Consider the following 19768-nt stretch of genomic DNA (forward strand, 5'->3'; position numbering starts at 1 on the left):
GATCACAAGTAGGCAGAGAGGCAGGCAGAGAGAGAAGCAGGCTCTCCACTGAACAGAGTGCCCAGGACTCTGGGATCATGACCTGAGCTGAAGGCAGAGGCTTTAACCCATTGAGCCAGCCAGGCACCTCTATGGTTACTGTTTTTTGAGTCCTAAGAAATCTTCTCCTGTATCAAGATCATAAAGATGCTTTCTTACATTTCCTTCTAGGAACTCTATACTTTAGTTCTAGAAGTCATTTGAATTAATTTTGTTTATGATGTGAGGTAGGGATTGAACTTCTGTTTTCCCATGCAATTATCTAGCTCTTTCACTACGAGTTCTTCACAAGAATTTCCTTTCCCCATTGAATCGCTTGATGTCTATATGGTAAATGAGTCAGACACATATAGGTGTGTTTATTTGGGGGCTCTGTTCTGTCTCATTGATCTGCTTGGTTGTCTTGAAGCCAAAACACATCCCTGACTACAACTTTATAGTATTGCTTCTCTTCCCAATTTGCTCTTTTTCAACATTTTCCTTTATTTTAGATCTTTTGCATTTCCATGAAAAATTTAGAAGCAGCTTGTAAAATTTAACCAAAAAAGCCTGCTTAGAATATGGTTGAGATTTCATTCATTCTGTTGATCAATTTGAGGAGAATTAACTCTTAACAGTCAATATTAATCTTCCATTTTATGGGCTTAATATATTGTTGGATTTAATTTGCACTTCTTTAATTTCCTTAGCAATATTTTGTAGTATAAAAGGTGTAACATATTCCTCTTTAAAATTGTTTCTAAGTGCTTTGTTGTTGGGTGGATTTTTTTGATGCTGTTGTTACAAAAGATACTTCTCTAATTTTGGACTCTTCATTCACCCAATACAATTCAAGGTGAATTACAGTTCAGATAACCCTGGGAGGATGAAATTATCAAGAGCTACTTCAGAAAAGAACAATCTGTCATAGAGAGAACCACTTGTACAGAGACATGTGGGTCACATAAATAATCAAGTCTTATGGTTAGTGAGTCACAAAGTCAGAAGAGATTCTGCTGTAGGCTATCTCAGATTTCTGATGAGTGATTTAAAAATTTCTATACTTTTCTCCTTGATGGCTGAGGATGGCAGTTAGGATTTGGCATGAAAGTAGGGAGAGAAACAGTTAGATTTTGCTTTAATAACAGACAGTGGATTACAGTTGGGAAGGGTGGCAGAAAATTTATGTTCTCAATATAAATGTGTTTCATGTGTGAATGTGATACAAGGATAATTTAACATACAAAAATATGTAAATGTGACATACCACATTTGCAGAACAAAAGACCAAAATCCAGGATCATCTTAATTGATATAAAAACGGCATTTGGCAAAATTCGGTGAATGAAAGGAAATTACCTCAAGGTAGTAAAGTTCATATAAAAAAGTTCTCAGCTAACATTGTAATCATTGATGAAAAAGTGAAAGATTTTCCCTAAGATTAGGACCAAGACAACCCAATTTCACCCTTTTGTTCAACATAATACTAGGGGCTTTAGCCAGAGCAATTAGCCAGGAAAAAGAAAAGACATCCAAATTGGAAAGGAGTAAGTAAAATCATCTCTGTTCTCAGCATAATCTTATTTGTAGAAAACGTTAAAGATTGCACACAACAAAACTTGTTAGAACCAATAAAAAAGTTTAACAAAGTTCCCAGCACTTTGAAATCAGTTGTGTTTTTATACAGTAATGAACAATCCTAAAAGGAAATTTTTCTTTGAATCCACTTATCCTAACATCAAAAAAAGAATAAATTATTTAGGAATAAACCTAACCAAAAAGCTAAAAGATTTGTACACTGAAAACTATAAAACATTGCTGAAAGAAGTTAAAGAAGACACAAATAAATGGAAAGTCATCCTGCTTTCATGGATTGGAAGTCTTAATATTGTTAAAATGCCCATATTACCCAAAGCTATCAATAGATTTGATGTACTCCCTACCCTACAAAACCCCAATGGCATTTTTCTTTCAGAAATAGAAAAAATTCTAAAATTTGCATAGAATTTCAAAGGATCCACAAAAGCAGTCTTGATAAGGGAGTATAAAATTGAAAATCTCACACTTCATGATATCAAAATATATTACAAAGTTCCAGTAATCAATAGTATTATATGGTATAAGGACAGATAGAACAATGAAACAAAATACAGATCCTAGAAATAAACCCCGGCATATACAGTCAAATGATTTTTGACAGGGATGCCAAGAACAGAGAGAGGATAATCTCTTTAATAAATGGTGTTGGGAATACTGGATATCCACAGGCAATAGAATGAAGATGGATCCCTATCTTAACCATATAAAAATATTAACTTGACATGTATTAAAGATCTAACTGTAAGACATGAAACTATAAAAATCCTATAAAAATCATAGGAGAAAATCTTCATGACCTCAGAATGGGCAGTGATTTCTTGGATATGATACCACAAGCACAGGCAAAAATAGATAAATGGGACCACATCAGACTTAAAAACTTCTGCACAGCAAAAGAAGCAGTCAATAGAGTGTAAAGGTAATATATAGATTGGAAGAAAAATTTGCAAACCATTTATCAGATAAAGGATTAGTACCCAAAATATATAAAGAATTCTCGCAACTCAATAACAAAACAAAACAACAAATATCTCGATTAAAAAACAGGCAAAGGACTGGAATAGACATGGCTCCAAAGAAAATACACAAATGGCCAATAAGCCTAGGAAAAGATGTTTGATATCAATAGCTGTCAGGTAAATGCAAACAGGTGATACTACCTTACACCCATGAAGATGGCCACCATCAACCTGGAAAATAACAAGTCTTTGCAAGCATGTGGAGAATTTGGAATCCTGTGCACTGTTGGTGTGATTATAAACTGGTGCAGTCACTATGGAGAATGGTATGGAGAGTCTTCAAAAATTAAAAATGAAACTCAGTGTGATCCCTCAATTCATCTTCTGTGCATTTATCCAAAAGATTGAAAACAGGATCTTAAAGAGATACTGCACACCCATGTTCATTGCAGCATTATTCACAGTAGCCTAGAGGTCAAAACAGCCTACCTGTCCATCAGTGGGTGAGTGGATTAAGAAAATGAGCTATATACATACAGTGGAATGTTTTTCAGTCTTAAAAAGGAAAGAAACCTATCCTATTCTGCAACATGGTTAAAACTACAAGACATTAAATTAAGTAAAGTAAGTCAGCCACAAAAGGACAAATACTATATAATTCCGCTTACATGCAGTTTTAAAGTAATCAAACTCAGAGAAACAGAAAGTAGAATGGTGGTTGCCGGGGCTGCTGGCAGGGGGACACAGGGAGTTGGTCAACGAATATAGAATTTCATGCAAGAAGAAAAAGTTCTAGAAATCTATTGTATCACACCGTGCATAGAGTTAACAACATACTATACACATAAAATTGTTAAAAGATAAGTTCATGGTATGTGTTTTTTACCACAACTTTTTAAAAAGTGAAAACGGAGACTTTGTTATTTTGGTTTAGTCTGACTTTTTTCTTAACACTTAAAACATTTCCAGCTCTTTGCTTCAATGTGTTCTTTAAATATACATTTTAAAGTAATATTTTTGTAATCTCATAGGAAGTTTCATAACTGGTGAATATATCTGTGCTCAAAACCATTACATATATTCTAACTATAACCAACAAAAACTGTGTAAGATGAACATGTAAATATACATTTCTAATCATTTTAAGATTTTATTTATTTGACAGACAGAGATCACAAGCAGGCAGAGAGAGACAGAGGGAAGCAGACTCCCTGCTGAGCAGAGAGCCCAATGCTGGGCTGGATCCCAGGATCCTGAGATCATGACCTGAACCAAAGGCAGAGGCTTAACCCACTGAGCCACCCAGGCGCCCCTCTAATCATTTTAAATACTACTATGAAATAGATCTTATAAAGTCATCATTGGTATCACTGATTTGGATACCTTAATGTCCCTAAAAATTGAGCCTATGATAAGTTCAATTTCTAAAAATACTTTTAGCTTTTATAAACATATTTCTCTTATTAAATTTAAATGTATTTTTGCATGTGCCCTTTTATCCCATATCTCTTTATCATATGATCTCTCTGATATGAAGAATTTGAGAGGCCGGGCAGAGCATTATGGGGGTAGGGAGGGAAAAAATGAAACAAGATGACGAACCATAAGAGACTCTAAAACAAAATGAGGGTTGCCAGGGGACGTGGGGTATGAAGAGGGTGGCTGGGTTATGGACATGGGGGCGTATATGTACTATGGTGAGTGCTGTGAAATGTGAAGCCTGATGATTCATATACCTGTACCCCCGGGGCACATAATACATTATATGTTAATAAAAATAATTTAAAGAAATCTGACTAAGTAAACTTGAATTGATGCCTTTTTTTTTTTTTTCCTCTGTAAGTTGTCCTATAGCAGATAGAGGCATCAAAACAAGCATTCCACTGATTTCTTTTTAAATGCGTTATAGCATCTAAGTATTTGTACTGTGTTCCAGGAGGCTTTAGAACTAACGTCTTCTATACCTGATTTTCCTGTCTTTTCTTGTCTTTACACTATATACCAAAGATAGTTTTGAGGAACATAAGCCACAAAATGGAAAAGTGAGTAGTTTGGCACAAAGGAGAGAGATAGGCAGTGGAACTTCTTTGCTTCAGTGGCAGACAGTATGTTGTGGACAGGAGGGGTCGGGGATTTACGATCCCAGTACATGTATTTTTGTGTATATATGTATATTTATAGGTTTTAGGAATAAAATTAGTTGATGAATCTATCTTTCTAGCTTCCTCTTTGAGCATTAAAACATATCACTATCAAACTGTTGCAATTAAACACATAGTAAAAAGTAAAATCTTGGTTGAAAGTAGACAAGGGAACCATGGGAATCATTTAAATGAAAGGGACTACACCTGTATGGAATACTGAGCAATAAATATCTTAAAACAAGAGTAAAGAACAAGATAACAACTTTTTTAGGCTTTGAGGGCCCTACAATCTCTATCGCAACTCTCTGTCACAAAATGAAACCATCTATAGACAATATGTAAAGGAAGTAAAGCTTTATTTAACAACAACAACAAAAAGAAAAAAAGCAAGAAGCTGGTTTTGGCCTCCAGACATAGTTTGCAAACACTTGCCCGACAATTTCAGTAGTATCACCAAAAGCACCACCATAAAAATAAAAGGTAAATTCAGTTCCTTCCTCCTTAATGTGAAAGAGCTGATTATGTCCCAAGGGCCTTCTAGCACTGACATTCTGAGACTTTGTGAAAGTTGACTCTCTCATCTGTTGTGGCAATTCATATAATGTTTGGCAAGATTATAGCTGGTGCCCCTTGAACCAGCAAGTTAAACATACTGTGAAATGTACTCCTTTATTTCATAGAACTGTTATCATGATTGCTATTGAGTAATGTTCTCACAGAGCATCAGCAAAGGAGAAATGCAAAAGGTTCCCACTATTGTGCAGTGTTAGCAGAACATAGCTATTAAGGAACTTTGTCAGAAAAGACTGATGTCATGTATTAACCCAAATTGGGAAAACCATACACTCAGCTCCACATTTGGCCTAGCTGAATGATGTTACTTAGGTACCAAGCTGTTCCGTAAGTGCTGCTTTAAAAAGAAAATGGAATCAGGGGAGCTAGTGTATTCTTGTAGTCATTTTCAGTTATTCATTGTTTCATCTTACTCATCTTCACAAACTGACCCATATCTAGCTTATTGCTGAGTCTTTTCTGATCTAATGCTTTAGTCTTCACTTGGAAAATTCTTAATATAAGCCCTCAGCATGACGGCCGACAACAAGAGCATCCTCCTGGCTAATCTCCTTCTGTGCTGTCCATCTCTCCTGCATGTACCTTATATGCAGCATTTTCTTCTTCAAGAACTTGTTTTGGCTTATCTCCTATTTTTAGAATCATTCTGTGTTGGGGCATCTGGCTGGCTCAGTCAGTTAAAGCATCTGCCTTTGGCTCAGGTCATGATCCCAGGGTCCTGGGATTGAGCCCCTGTGTTGGGCTCTCTGCTCAGCTTTTCCTTTTCCCTCTGCCCCTCCCCCTCTTCCTGCTCTCTCTCAAATAAAGTCTTTTAAAAATAATAAAAAATAAAATATTTTGTGTTTCATGGAGAACAGTTTCCATCACCACTCGTTGTTTATGATTATCATACGTCTTTTTCCCCTTATTTCTGATGGTTCAGTTAACACCTGTACCTCTCATCACTATGGATTAAAGAGAAAAAGTTGTTTGTTTTTTTAAATAAAAACTCTGAACAGTGACATAAATGGGGCCTCCAAAATACCTCCCTACAACTTAATAGTTGCTTATCCTATTTACATTTCTAAGTAAACACAATTAAACCAAACTTGTCAGGAATAAATTTATATCCTAAAAAACAAGGGTAATGAACTATATATTTTATATATTACTGGGGACTGATATCTCTTAATTTAATAAACTCTGAAGCTATTTGAAGATAAATTAAAATCTCTACATGATTCAGTGACAAGAAGTTATTAGTGGTATAGCCCCGACGATCCGTTTTCTCTAATAACAAATTGATAAATTAGTATTCTTATTTATATAATAATCTCTCTGAGTTTATTGAATGTGATCAGTTCCCCCACAGTCCATGAATACTGAAAGAACAGATAAAATCAAATTTCCATATCATGGAGTAAAAAATCTTTTGAGAAAGTACTGTTGAGAATAACAGCCTTCTATTCTACTAGAAGTTGGCTGCAACCAATAATAAACACTTCTATTTATTGTTTCCTACTTATCCCAGACAATTAATATGTATTACCTTTTAAAATTCTCAAATAAACTTCTGATACAACTAGGTATCCATTAGGAACCTTGGTGTAGCTGGTACAGAAGATGTATTAAAAATTACTGAGATTTGGGGCAGCTGGGTGGTTCAGTCAGTTAAGCATCTGACTCTTGGTTTCAGCTCAGGTCATGATCTCAGGGTCCTGAGATCAAGCCCTGCTTGGGGCTCCACACTCAGCGGGGGGCCTCTGCTTGAGGCTCCCTCTGCCCTCAGTCATGGATGCCCTCTCTCTCTCAAAATAAATCTTAAAAAAAAAAAAAAAAAAAAAAAAAAAAGAGAATGCTGGAACACTGAAAAGAACTAAAATAAAATAAAGTCAAATTCATTTATTTAAAAAAATAGGTTTATTAGTTCACTTAATTGAAAAATCTAGAAGGCAGTCCCTGTTTAGTCAGTGTTTGATCCAGTGGCTCACATGTGTCGCCAGAAACCATTCTCTTTTCTTCACTATTTTCTGCTTTCCTTGATGATAGCTTTACCCCTAGTCTGCCAGTCCTTGTGGCGCTGTATGCTGTCTTGTACACTTCCAGTGTCAGAGAATGCTTCTTTCCTGGTGCTTCTCTCAAAAACCAAAGTTTCATTCCCCCCTTAAGCATCTCCTTTTGTCTCAGTGGCCCAAATTAAGCCATATGCCTATCCCTGAACCAGTCACTTGGACAGGGGAATGGGCTTCATTCATTGCGTGAAGCCAATCTAGGGCCACCTTTCTTGTTGAGGGTGAGGTGAATACTTCCCAAAATGGGAGAAGGGCAGGAAATTGAGGCAAGTAAGGGAACATAGATATGTGACTAATAACCTGTCTCTACTACAACTCTTTGTTTCTTTAGATTCAAAATAACTCAAGCAAAAATAAGAAATAGGAGTAGTATTGTGTGTATGATGTGTTCTAGGCAGGGGCTTAGTGTTTTAGATACATTTTTAGTCTTCAAAACCATCTTGAGAAATAAATGGAATTAATTCTTATTTAAAAGGAGTTTAGAAAGGTAAGGGGCACCTGTATGGTTCATTCGGTTAAGCCTTTGGCTCAGGTCATGATTTTAGACTCCTGGGATTGAGCCCCACATCAGGCTCCCTGCTCAGTGCAGAGTCTGCTTCTCCCACTCCTTCTGCCCCTTCCCCCCATTTGTGCACTCACTCTCTCTCTTTTTCTCTCAAATAAATAAATACTAGAAAAAAAAAGATTAAACAGATTTTTTAAAAAGATTAAAATTGCCCGAGGCCACATAGGTAATCAGACCTAGGTCAGTCTGACTTCAATATCCATGGTCTTTTCACAATGTCATGCTATCTCCCTAATAAACCAAAAATTGACTATACAAACATCTTAGGAAGTATCATCTTAGAAATATATCACTGGTAAAGAATTCTAGAAGATAATCCATCCTGTTTTGGTTTAATGTACAGTATACCTATATAGAAATAATCCTTGTTAAGACAGATTTACGAAAGGGAAATTAATATCTTGTTTTGCCCACTTTGAACACCCAGATCCTTCCCTCAGTGGTCAGGTATGTTACTCTATGCTATATGCACACCTTACATATATACATACATGAATACACATAGAAACATCTGTATTATATATATGATTATTGTGTCTATCACAAATTCTAAGAGAGGCTCTTTAACTTGGCACTTAATGAAAATGGCAGGGGAATGAGTTAAAAGGAACAGATACTATCCTCTACAATAACTGACTGTGAATACTAAAAACTCTATCATCTGATGTCACTCTCTGGTTGTTGTTCACTTAATGGTAATAATCAAGTACTGTGCCTCAGGGAACCTTTCTGGCCCAGTCTGAATTATTTCCTAGGCCAGAAATGTCTCATACTCTGTCCCCCAGGGAGTTTACTTCTTGCTTCAGGGTTCTTATTGCTTGCATCTGCCCAAAGCTCAGGCTTTCAGTACTGAATCACAATTATTTAACTTTTATTTAAGGCTTTGCTTCTCTGCAGTATTCTGCAAGAAGCTGACTAGGGCTGTGGAATGGTGCAGCTTTCCTCCTTTACTTAAGATCATTCTGTCTGTGTCTTGAATAACTATAAGTTGGAAATAAATTTAAAATTTACTTTAATAATTTAATGATTTTAAGCAAGAAATTTCTCTAAGTCAGAAATATTTTGGGATTAACTAAGAGGCAATCAGATAAGCCTTCGTCTGTATCTTTGGCTGTGTCTCAGTATTTCGAAATAGCTGTATGTCATTTGCTGTCTAGTACTTTACCTTTATTGTCTTGGCATCACTTTTCAGGCAATTTGTAATGCTGTTTAAGTGCTGTCTTTTCTTTATTATATTATGCATTTGTTATTTTACAATTTTATCTACCAGGGATTGCCTCTTTGCAAATCATTTTTAAAAAGATGCAGTTTTTAAGGCATTAGTGTTAGGGAAGCATCTATCAAAATGAGCTCAGTCTTAAATGGGCAAACTTTTATTGATGGAATTTAAAGAATTTTATGGCATCCATCGGGTACCATTGATAAGAAATGTAATATCCTTTTTTCAACACTATTTTAACATTTAACAAGTACTTGAAAAGCATAGTTCTCACCATTGGAGAGGGACTAGGGAAGAAATGTTAAGATTAATGATAAAATGATTCTAGTCTTCATGGGAAGCTAAGAAGCTGCAAGAGGAGATACATATACGTTGTTTACTCACTCATTCAAGCGATGTTTACTGAGGTGTTCCTACATGCTAGAACATGGTATGGTAGCCTCTGAAATTATAACTTTGAGCAGCAGAGGCACAAATCTCTTCCTAGGGTTTACCGTTTGGGTCAGGGTTTAAGGGGTAAAGGAGGATTCACCAAAGGAGTAAGTTTAAAGAAGAGGAGGCAGATGGAAAAACGCTGAATATGATCTAACTTGGGAAAGAAATGTTAGGATTTCACAGAACACTGAGGTTATGTCATAGGATGCTTTAAATCAAATTCCAGAAAAGCTCTTTCCATTTGAAAGCTATTCCAAAGCTTAAACAAAATGCTGTGTGGTTTCAAGACCAGAAGTTCTGAATTGTTGCTAAAATAGGCCAACATATATCTAACAAAAGAATATTGGTTATATATATTATAATGATATATGAATATTGGTCCAAGGAATAACTTGGACACCATTAAGATTATTTTTAAGCATATAGCTGTTGATTTTGTAAATAGCCACCTAAATTTTCCTAACACTGGATTTGTGAATAAGAGAAGTTGTTAGAGAAAGACCTGGCGAGTGTTTATTTGCCCGGTATTCCCGTTAAAGAAAAAGCCATTAAGTCTTCACCTCTAGAGTTGTTCTATTTAAGGAAGCCTGGATCCCTGGTGAAGAGGATTACAAAATTCAGAAAATGGCAATTAAAATGCTAATCCCTCTTGAAAAATTCTGGTTTAGAATCTGAGGCACTAATAGAGAAAGTGGGAATGATTGTTTTGAGAGAACATTCATTTAGCTTTTTTTAAAAAATGCAATTATACTCTACACTAACAAGGAAGAATAATCAAGCCTTCATACAGCCTTTAATGCGATGTGAAGAATGAATGAACAGCTGAAGTTTAACACTATTCTAATATGGTTGTGACTGGTGGTCGATGACTCCTCAACTTTGGAAATATGGCTAGTGCTTCTAAAAATCTGAATTTTGGATCTCATTTAATTTTATTCAATTTAAAATGGATATGATTGAGTTACTAGAAAATTTTAAATGTTTGAAACAACATAGACATGTGAATCTTCTGTTTCGACTATAAATTTTATGAAATTTTAACACAGATCAAATATTTGAGATGTCCCACAAATGTAAAATAACCAACATATTTTAAAGAATGAGGATGATAAAACTGTAAACTATTTTTACTATAATTTTGCAGTGATACATATTGGTATATTTTGGATATATTGGGCTAAGGAAAAAATACATTATTGAAATGACATTCACCTTTTTGTTGTTGTTACTTTTCTAAATGTGGCTACCAGAAAATTGAAAGTTACTATATCTCTTTTGGACCATGCTGACTTAAAGGGTTGCTCTAAGACATCACTGAAATCCATTTGATGTGCAAAATGCAATCTGGTTCAGCAATTAAATCATATCAAAGACCATAGTTCCCCCCTCTCTCGCTCTACCATCAGTGACTTGTTCTAAGCAGTCACTGCATCTGATAACTAATTTGATACCATTTAGATTTTAAATTCATAATAGCTATAATCTTTTATTTGCTATTAGAAAAAATAAAATTTTGCATAAAATTTTACCCAGGGAAATCAATGAGAAATTACAACAGAGGCATTATATGATTTTGTTTGAATATTATTTTGTGTTGGATGATACACAGTGTGAAGCACTTAGGGTACTTAAACTGTACCTGGGAAAGTTTATGGTATCTATTTTCTAATAGGTGTGTTCTTTTCATCTTTTGTTTTATCCTCACCTCAAACAAAATGGGCAGAAAGCAATGGCTGAATGTGTAGTTCTTACGGTTTCGTCCAGTATCTCCAGTAGGCAGTACATCATGATTATATCTCATTGTTCATCTGTCAATCCTTCTAGGAGGTGATTTCCTGTCCTTTCTGAGAAAGAAGAAAGATGAGATAAAACTCAAACAATTAGTGAAATTTTCATTAGATGCTGCTTCTGGTATGTCCTATCTCGAGAGTAAAAACTGTATACACAGGTAAGAAGAACATTTTTTTTTTAAACATTTTCTGATTTTACCAATAGAATGCCAGAAAAATGACATATTTACTGCAATACAGCACTGATGTTCTTTCACAAAACTTACATATTTTCTTGTTGTATTTCATGTTTTGTGGGAAGCCTTCTTGGATAGTTGTTTTTATATAGTTTACAGAAACACTTGTCTTTTGTCTTACTTGAGGTAAGTACACCTCATTAGACAATAAGCTACATCCTGATTAAAATCTTTTGTATTATAATCATGAATGACATACTGATAAGATGTACCACAAGTTTGTCATGTAATCAGCTACAATCTTAGAGCCAAATAAGACTGTTCATCTGCCCCCAATCTCATTTTGCAAGAAATTACTTATGAAGTCATGGCAGAGCATAATAGTAAAACAATTCGTGACAGTGAATTGGCCAAGGGTAGAAGATACTAGCATAATAGCTGTTTCAAAGGAGATTTTAGAAAACTTTGTCTAATTACATCAAGAGCAGTGACTTGGTTGTAATGTTTTTATAGATTGTGGTTTTAGGTTCTTATAGCTGCAAATGTTCTTTACTGCTAAATGTCAGAACAACATAAGATGTCTTGCTGATTTCTTGTGAGATCCTAAATATGGCTAAGTATATGTAAGCAAAAGGAAGTGGGGGCATTGATGCAGTTTTTATTCACTGGAAATAGCATGTAATACTATTTAACATGGAGCAAAGTTCATTGTCCGGTTGAACTATTATGGACATGATCTAAATTGGTTCAGTTATTGATGTATGTTTTCTCTGATGTGTTTCATTAAGCACGCTTTGATTTAACATTCTGGTAAAATTGTATAATGTGTGATTATATAGCAGAAAAAAAGTACTTTCACCTGAAATGTATACTGATTTGATCTCAGTGTGTCAGTGGCATGTCCCATCTGTCCCACCCCAGCCCCTATCCCCTGCCTCTGTTTTTTAGTTGGGCCAAGAAAGAATTTAGAGCCCAGCTCTTGAGTAAACAAGAATTTAATAGCAGTGAAAGCAAAAGTACACTCTTAAGGTGGACAAGTGGACAGACCTAGAGACCGCAACTGCACTGGGGGTTGGTGTGGTCTCTCTCTTTTATGCTTGCAAGGGTTATAGCTAGGGTGATTTCTGACTAGGGTAGTCTGTGAAGGAGTTTTGGGCCCCATATGGCCCTTATCAGAGCTTCATAGACCCATCCTACTGCAAGGGGAATAGAGGATCAAGACCACAGTATAAATGTGTTCTCCTGAAGCTATAGGTCATTATACAACAGCAGTTATAAGGAAGAGTACATGTGTGTGCCCCCAGAGTTTTTCCTGGCTGTTTGAAACTTGGTTTCCATCCTTTGTTAACAGTCAGAAAACACCTGTTACCTGCTCATGTCTGCCTACTTTATCAAATAGATTACTTAATCTTTCCAAAAACTTTTGCTGCATTTTCAATTTTATTCTAAAACTGAAATGATGGCTTCGGTTTCCAATATCACTCAATGGTCACATATATTTTAAAATACATTTCAGTAGAGTTATTGTATTTCTAGAAATGAAGACAACTAAAACTTAGCCACTGTCCTTGTATTTTTGTTTTACTTTCCATGACTAGAGATGAAATCATATTATAATAGATATTTTTATTTCTTTATTTTTTAATTCAGTTTTTTTTTTTTCAATTTAAATTCAGTTAGCCAGCACATAGTACATCATTAGTTTCAGATGTAGTCTTCAACAGTTCATCATTTGGGTGTAACACCCAATGCTCATCAAATCACATGCCCTCCTTAATGCCCATCACCTAATTATCCCATTCCTTCACCCACCTCCCCTTCAGTAAACCTTAGTTTGTTTCCCATAGTTAAGAGTCTCTCATGGTTTGTTTCCTTCTCTGATTTCTTCCCATTCAGTTTTCCTTCCTTTACCTTATGGTCCTCTGCACTGTTTCTTATATTCCACATATGAGTGAAACCATATGATAATTGTCTTTCTCCAATTTTTAAAATATTTTTAAAAAGTATTTGATTTTGGACAAGAACTGAATTACCATTAATTACATTAGAACAAAGCAGTTTTTGTTAAAAGTAACAATGAAGGGTTTTATTCTTTATTTAGAGAAAATCTATAATTTTGGCTACTCGGGTGTTAAAGGTACTTTAGGCATCAAATTTTCTACTGTAGTTATTCACTTTGTCTCATTTTTTAAGATATTTATATTTTATTAACATATAATGTATCATTTGCCCCAGGGGTACAGGTCTTTGAATCGTCAGGCTTACACACTTCACTCACCATAGCACATACCCTCCTCAATGTCTATAATCCAACCACCTTCTTCACAGCCCCCTTCCCCTGGCAACCCTCAGTTTGTTTTGTGAGAATAAGAGTCTCTTACGGTTTTTCTCCCTCCCGATCCCATCTTGTTTTATTTTTTCCTTCCCTACCCTCCAAAACCCTGACTTTGCCTCTCAAATTCCTCATATCAGGGAGATCATATGATAGTTGTCTTTCTCCAGTTGACTTATTTCACGAAGCATAATACCCTCTAGTTCCATCCCCGTCATCGCAAATGGCAAGATTTCATTTCTTTTGATGGCTGCATAGTATTCCATTGTATATGTATACCACATCTTCTTTATCCATTCATCTGTTGATGGATATCTAGGTTCTTTCCATAGTTTGGCTATTGTGGACGTTGCTGCTGTAAACATTCGGGTGCACGTGCCCCTTTGGATCGCTACATTTATATCTTTAGGGTAAATACCCAGGAGTGTGATTGCTGGGTCATTGGGGTAGCTCTACTTTCAACTTTTTGAGGAACCTGCATACTTTTTTCCAGAGTGACTGTACCAGCTTGCATTCCCACAGTGTAGAAGGGTTTTAGATTAAGCAAATGAAACAATCCCAGCAGTGTTTGAAAAAAATTAGTTTGACAGGAGATTTTAGGATGGAATGAGACAGTATGAGATTAAGGGCAGGAGGATCGATTAGGAGGCCAATTTAACAGTCCAGAGTCCAGAAAAGGGTTAAGCTCCCAAACTCTGGCAGTAGCATATAGGCATGAGTATATGGGCTGGATGAGGGTAAAAAGAAATTTAAAAGAAACTTTTTTAAAAATTAAAATAAACATAAATATATATATTAGACTGGTGAATAGAAGAGAGCCACCCCCTTGATTTGGGGTATATTTTGGTCTCTTAGAAGAAACTACTTCCCAAAATTTTAAAGAAAGATAAACTTATATATATACAAAAGTAAGGGTAAGCACGATGAAGGGATGGAATATGACTATAAAGATGAAAAATTTTTAAAAAATCTAAAAAAAGAATTGATAAGTTGGTTGGAAAAAGTAAGAAAGAGAAAGTGGAGAGAATTTGCTCAGGCTGGAGACTAGAACAAAGCCCTGTGCTAGATTTAGGGTATATTGTGATTTATTAGAAGAAATTGTATCCCAAAATTATATATATATATATATATATATACACACACACACACACACACACACACACACACACACACATATGTATATATATATCTATGTATATATACATATATATACCATATATATACACACACACACAAAAATATAATAAAGTTAGATACAATGAAGGATAAAATATAACTATAATAATGAAGGTTTAAAAAGATTTTTTTAAATAAGGTATTATTAAGATAAACTGTTTAAAAAATGTTAAAAGAGGGGCGCCTGGGTGGCTCAGTGGGTTAAGCCGCTACCTTCGGCTCAGGTCATGATCTCAGGGTCCTGAAATCGAGTCCTGCATCGGGCTCTCTGCTCAGCGGGGAACCTGCTTCCCTCTCGCTCTCTCTGCCTGCCTCTCTGCCTACTTGTGATCTCTCTCTGTCAAATAAATAAATAAAATCTTTAAAAATTTCTTAAATAAAAAGTTAAAAGAGGAAAAATATTAAAAAATTAGAATAAGAATAAAGTAAGATTAAAAAATTTAATTAACTTTGCATGACTAAAGAAACATGGGGAGAAAGCCTTGAATTCCATGCTTTGCTTTCCCCTCCTCTGGAATTCCACTGTTCTCCTTGGTGAGTGAATTGGACTTGGCTGAATTTCTTGTTGATCTTCTGAAGAGGGTCCTCTTGTAGTGATTCTCAAATGTCTTTGCCTGAGGCAGATTACACCACCCTTGCCAGGGGCCAGGCTAAGTAATCTGCTCAGGTTCGCTCTCTGGGAGCTTTGTTCCCTGGAAGCTTTCCATAGAGCTCTGGAGGACAGGAATGAAAATGGTGGGCTCCTAATACCTGACCCAGATGAGTCCAGAGCTCTGGGCCACACTCCTCTGTGTACCCTCAGAGAAAAGTGCTCAATCACCTCGTCTCCCTGGTCTCTGGCTGTGCTCCAAGCTCACATAGCCTATGACCGAGCATTTTTGTCTCTGGCACACAGCCCCACCTGGAGTATCCAAACTCCACAGATCCCTGCTGCTCTTTCAGGGATGTCTCCCCTGATCTGCCACTTGGGGGTCCCTGCTCAAAGACTGTGCTGCAGATCACTGTTTAAGGCAACCCCATGCTGACAGGTCACTCCTCGGCTCCATCTCTGTAGCCAGCTTCCCTGCTCTGATACCTGCGAGCTCTGCTATACTCAGACACCCCCAATCCTTCTGTGACCCTGAGACCATGCTGTCCCCGTGAGGGCTCCACCTCCGCTTAGCCTCTGGAGCAATGTCCTGCAATGGAGCAGACTTCTAAAAGTTCTGATTTTGTTCCACCGCTTGCCAGGAGCCGGCCCCTCCCCCCGCGGTCTATCTTCCCATGGCTTCAGATTCACTTCTCCACAGGTCCTACCTTTTAGAAAGTGGTCGATTTTCTGTTTCTAGAATTGCTGCTCTTTTTCTCTTCGATTTCCTGTTGGTTTTGTACGTGTTCGCAATGGTTTGATAACTATGTAGCTGATCTCCTGCTACCTGATGTCATCTCAGCCTGCTACTCCTCCACCATCTTGGCTCCACTGTGTCCTTTTTCTCCAAACCATTAGACTATCTATAGCTTTAAGTTACAATGAATAAACAGCATTCAAACTACTTAATTTTTTGTCAGTTACCAGTACCAGTCTTTAATTTCTGTTGCAGTGTGGTTGAGGGAGTTGTTTCAATTTCTTGCTACTTTTGTAGTGATTGCTTTTCTTGCAAATGGATGCCTGTATTTTTTTTTAAATGCTGTGTCATCGGAATTAAAACCATTCTAAGTTGTATGACAGGTTTTAAAAACTTACCCTACTCACTGGATCATAACATTATCTGGTGTAATGTTAGTTTCCCGTTTTCCTTGTTAAGAATTATTATGCATTCACACATTTTTGAATGTTAACCCCTGCTTGAGCACATATCCTAGAAGGCTGTACTGACTCCTGTACTATTTGCCTGTGAGGAAGGTTCCTGATTGAATGTCTTAAATAGTATCACTGAAAGCAGGTTTGACAAATAGATTTCAGTGCCAGTTTTCAGTGATTGGCAGTGGCTTTCTTTGTTGTGTATTGAGAAGGATTCCAGGATCAGCAACAAAGAGCCCATTGATTGATCAGTCACATCTGTTAGTACCCTGATAAGCATTAACACACAAGGCCCAAATTTGTCATCCGTGGCCTAGAATATTTTCTTTTTGTGTTTATTTTAATAAATGCTTTTCTTTTTTATATGATTGTCCTTATTAGCTATATGTACCAACAATTTAATGTTTTCTGACCAACACTTCTGATTTCTTCTAAACTACCTGGTATTCTAATTTTCCCTGTTGACCCTGAGTAGTGGATGAATAATATGATACCTCTAGCCAGTGGTCTTTTGTTACTCTTGAAATTTATGTAAATGCTCTTTTGGATGAATTCCTTTTCTTTTTCTTTGCATTTCAGTATCTCACCAATCTGTGAAAATAAAATATTCTTTGTATTGAATTTTTTATAGAAATGAATTGTGCCATAGAACCCTATTCCTATGTGTCATCCTATGAAATGGTTTCTGTAGTAGTAATAGTAATTGTAATGGATTTCAACTGATTTATAGTTGAAAGATGCACTCAAGACATGTTACGTATTTTTTCTCCTAGGAAATACCTAATATATAAATATAAATATATAGTATTCACTACAGTGAAAAGCATTTTTTCTCATTGGAAATGAGGAAATTTAAAATGCAGTGTTTTAAAAATTGATTAATCTGAACACGATCAAATCTTACAGTTTCTAAGTAGTGAAGAAAGGCACCCACCTGTATTCTTGACATCCCCAAATGTTACTAAAAATAAATATATATCTATGAATTATGAAGTCTTTGTCCCACAGATCAAAGCAAGAATTTTTAATGTGCTTTAAATTTTAAATTTTATCCCGTTCAGTGATTAAAAGTCCCTGGAATACAGTACTTGAAAATATTTCTAATTGTGTCTCCTCAAAATAGTATCTTAAGCTGGGGAGACACATTTTCATTCTTTAACTTTGTTTTATTGTTTTGATTACTATGGGAAGAGCAGAGCAATGTTTCATGATAGATAAACAAGTATGACAGCTATAAAATGGAAACAAGTAATTGCATAAAGAAATGGCCTGCTTTTGGAAAATGTTCTTGTTGAAATTTCCATTTAACTTCCAGAAGGGTTTTCTTGATACTCTAAGTTTCTAATTGGAACTATTTCTGTTTATAGCTAGTAAATTGCTGGATATTTTGTGTTTAGTTGTAATCAACTGCATTTTCTTTGTAATTATTCTATAGACAAGTGTAAGATTTTCTTTCCTACTTGTACTTTATATGAAGATTTGAGGTACACTGATAAACTTGGGCTCTGTGTGTATTTGCTTAAAATGATATGTTACTAGATTGTTAGATGTCACTCTAGAAAAAGCATTAAACCAGATTAATTTTGATGTTAAGTGGATTGAAGCTTGACATTACACTAGATATAAGTGGAAATGGCATTTATGGTTTTATTGCTGATGAATCGTACTGCAAGATTTCTTTTTATTTGGGTTTATTTCTGAAAGTTGGCTTTCTGCCGTGTTCCTTAGTGTCTGTGGAAAGTAAAGAAAGGAGAAGCTTTTGATTGGTATGTATTTGTGTTAAAGACCAATCTGTGAGGAATTTTGGAAGCATTTCTTAATTTCATGATATTCTGTGTTAAAAACAGAAAAGGTGTTTTTGGAGAAATGCTTGTAGAAAATGATTTTGTTTTCTAATTTTAAATATTGGACTGCTTTCTCTTTGTTTTTGGTCACTTTACTGCAGTGATGTTTTGTTGCTATGGAGTAAGGATAAAAACTTTGCAAATTAAAGTCCGTAAGATCAGATTGATTGTTTAATAAGGGTTTTGCTTATCCATTGAGAATGAAGATATTTCCAGCACTTCACAAATGTGAACAGTTGTCTTCTCTGTGCCAGGCTGATGTCAACAAGAATCATCGTCCCTGCCATCAGGAAGATGTAACACAGATAATAATTGTGCAAAAAGATAATCAATTTAGTGATAATTTGTGCAAAATGCCATGAGAGTAATATTAGGAGTGTCTAATATGATTTTCTAGTCTGGGGGTTATGCTGGAAGTAATCAGGGCTATGGGGAGAGCTGTCTGTAATTCAGGAGATATACTGTTTGGGTGAGATTTGGTAGATGGGTGTGTTACTGAATATTGCAGCTGAAGGAGGGTTGAAAGCAAAGTTAACAGGGTTTTTCATAAGAGAGCAGGACTTAATCATGAAACTATAAAGAGTTCAGTATTATCAGATTGGGAAGTCCAAAGGACGGAACCAGGTAAACCGGGTCATTCTCACCAGGGGCCATTTAATTTGGCTAAATGGCAGGAGTATCTAGCTATACACTGGAATGATTTTAAGAAAGTCAAAATGCTATGTTTTTAACTAGAAAAGAAAAGCAACTCGAAAATAATTTACAAAATCCTGAGAAATGAATCATCTTATGAAAAGGAGTAGGAATGGGACTGATTTTATTTTTAAATTTCATTAGAAAAACTGATTTAGGAAAGCTAAGACTATCCAGAAAAAAACAATAGTACATTTCACTGAAATATGTTCTAGAAAGAGGTTATTTGATCCAGTGATTTTTTTTTTTTTTAAGATCTTATTTATTTGACAGAGAGACATCAGAAGTAGGCAGAGCAGCAGGCAGAGAGAGAAGGGGAAGCAGGCTCCCTGCTGAGCAGAGAGCCCAATGTGGGGCTTGATCCCAGGACCCTGGGATCATGACCTGAGCCGAAGGCAGAGGCTTAGCCCACTG

General features: G+C 35.9%; 1 protein-coding gene across 7 annotated transcripts in view; it reads left to right on the forward strand.

Moving 5' to 3' along the window:
• FER (FER tyrosine kinase) overlaps positions 1-19768 on the forward strand; it is a 465318-nt gene that overhangs the window by 332982 nt on the left and 112568 nt on the right. For all 7 annotated transcript variants that reach the window (XR_014310162.1, XM_082724902.1, XM_082724905.1 and 4 more), the window contains one exon: positions 11388-11511. Coding sequence is in view for 6 of the 7 variants with exons in the window: in XM_082724902.1 (XP_082581028.1) it covers positions 11388-11511 (124 nt within the window). In the remaining variant the exon portion in view is untranslated. The remainder of the gene's footprint in view (positions 1-11387; positions 11512-19768) is intronic.

This window comes from Mustela nivalis (genome assembly GCF_964662115.1).
Source record: "Mustela nivalis genome assembly, chromosome: 3".
NCBI classification, from domain to species: domain Eukaryota; kingdom Metazoa; phylum Chordata; class Mammalia; order Carnivora; family Mustelidae; genus Mustela; species Mustela nivalis.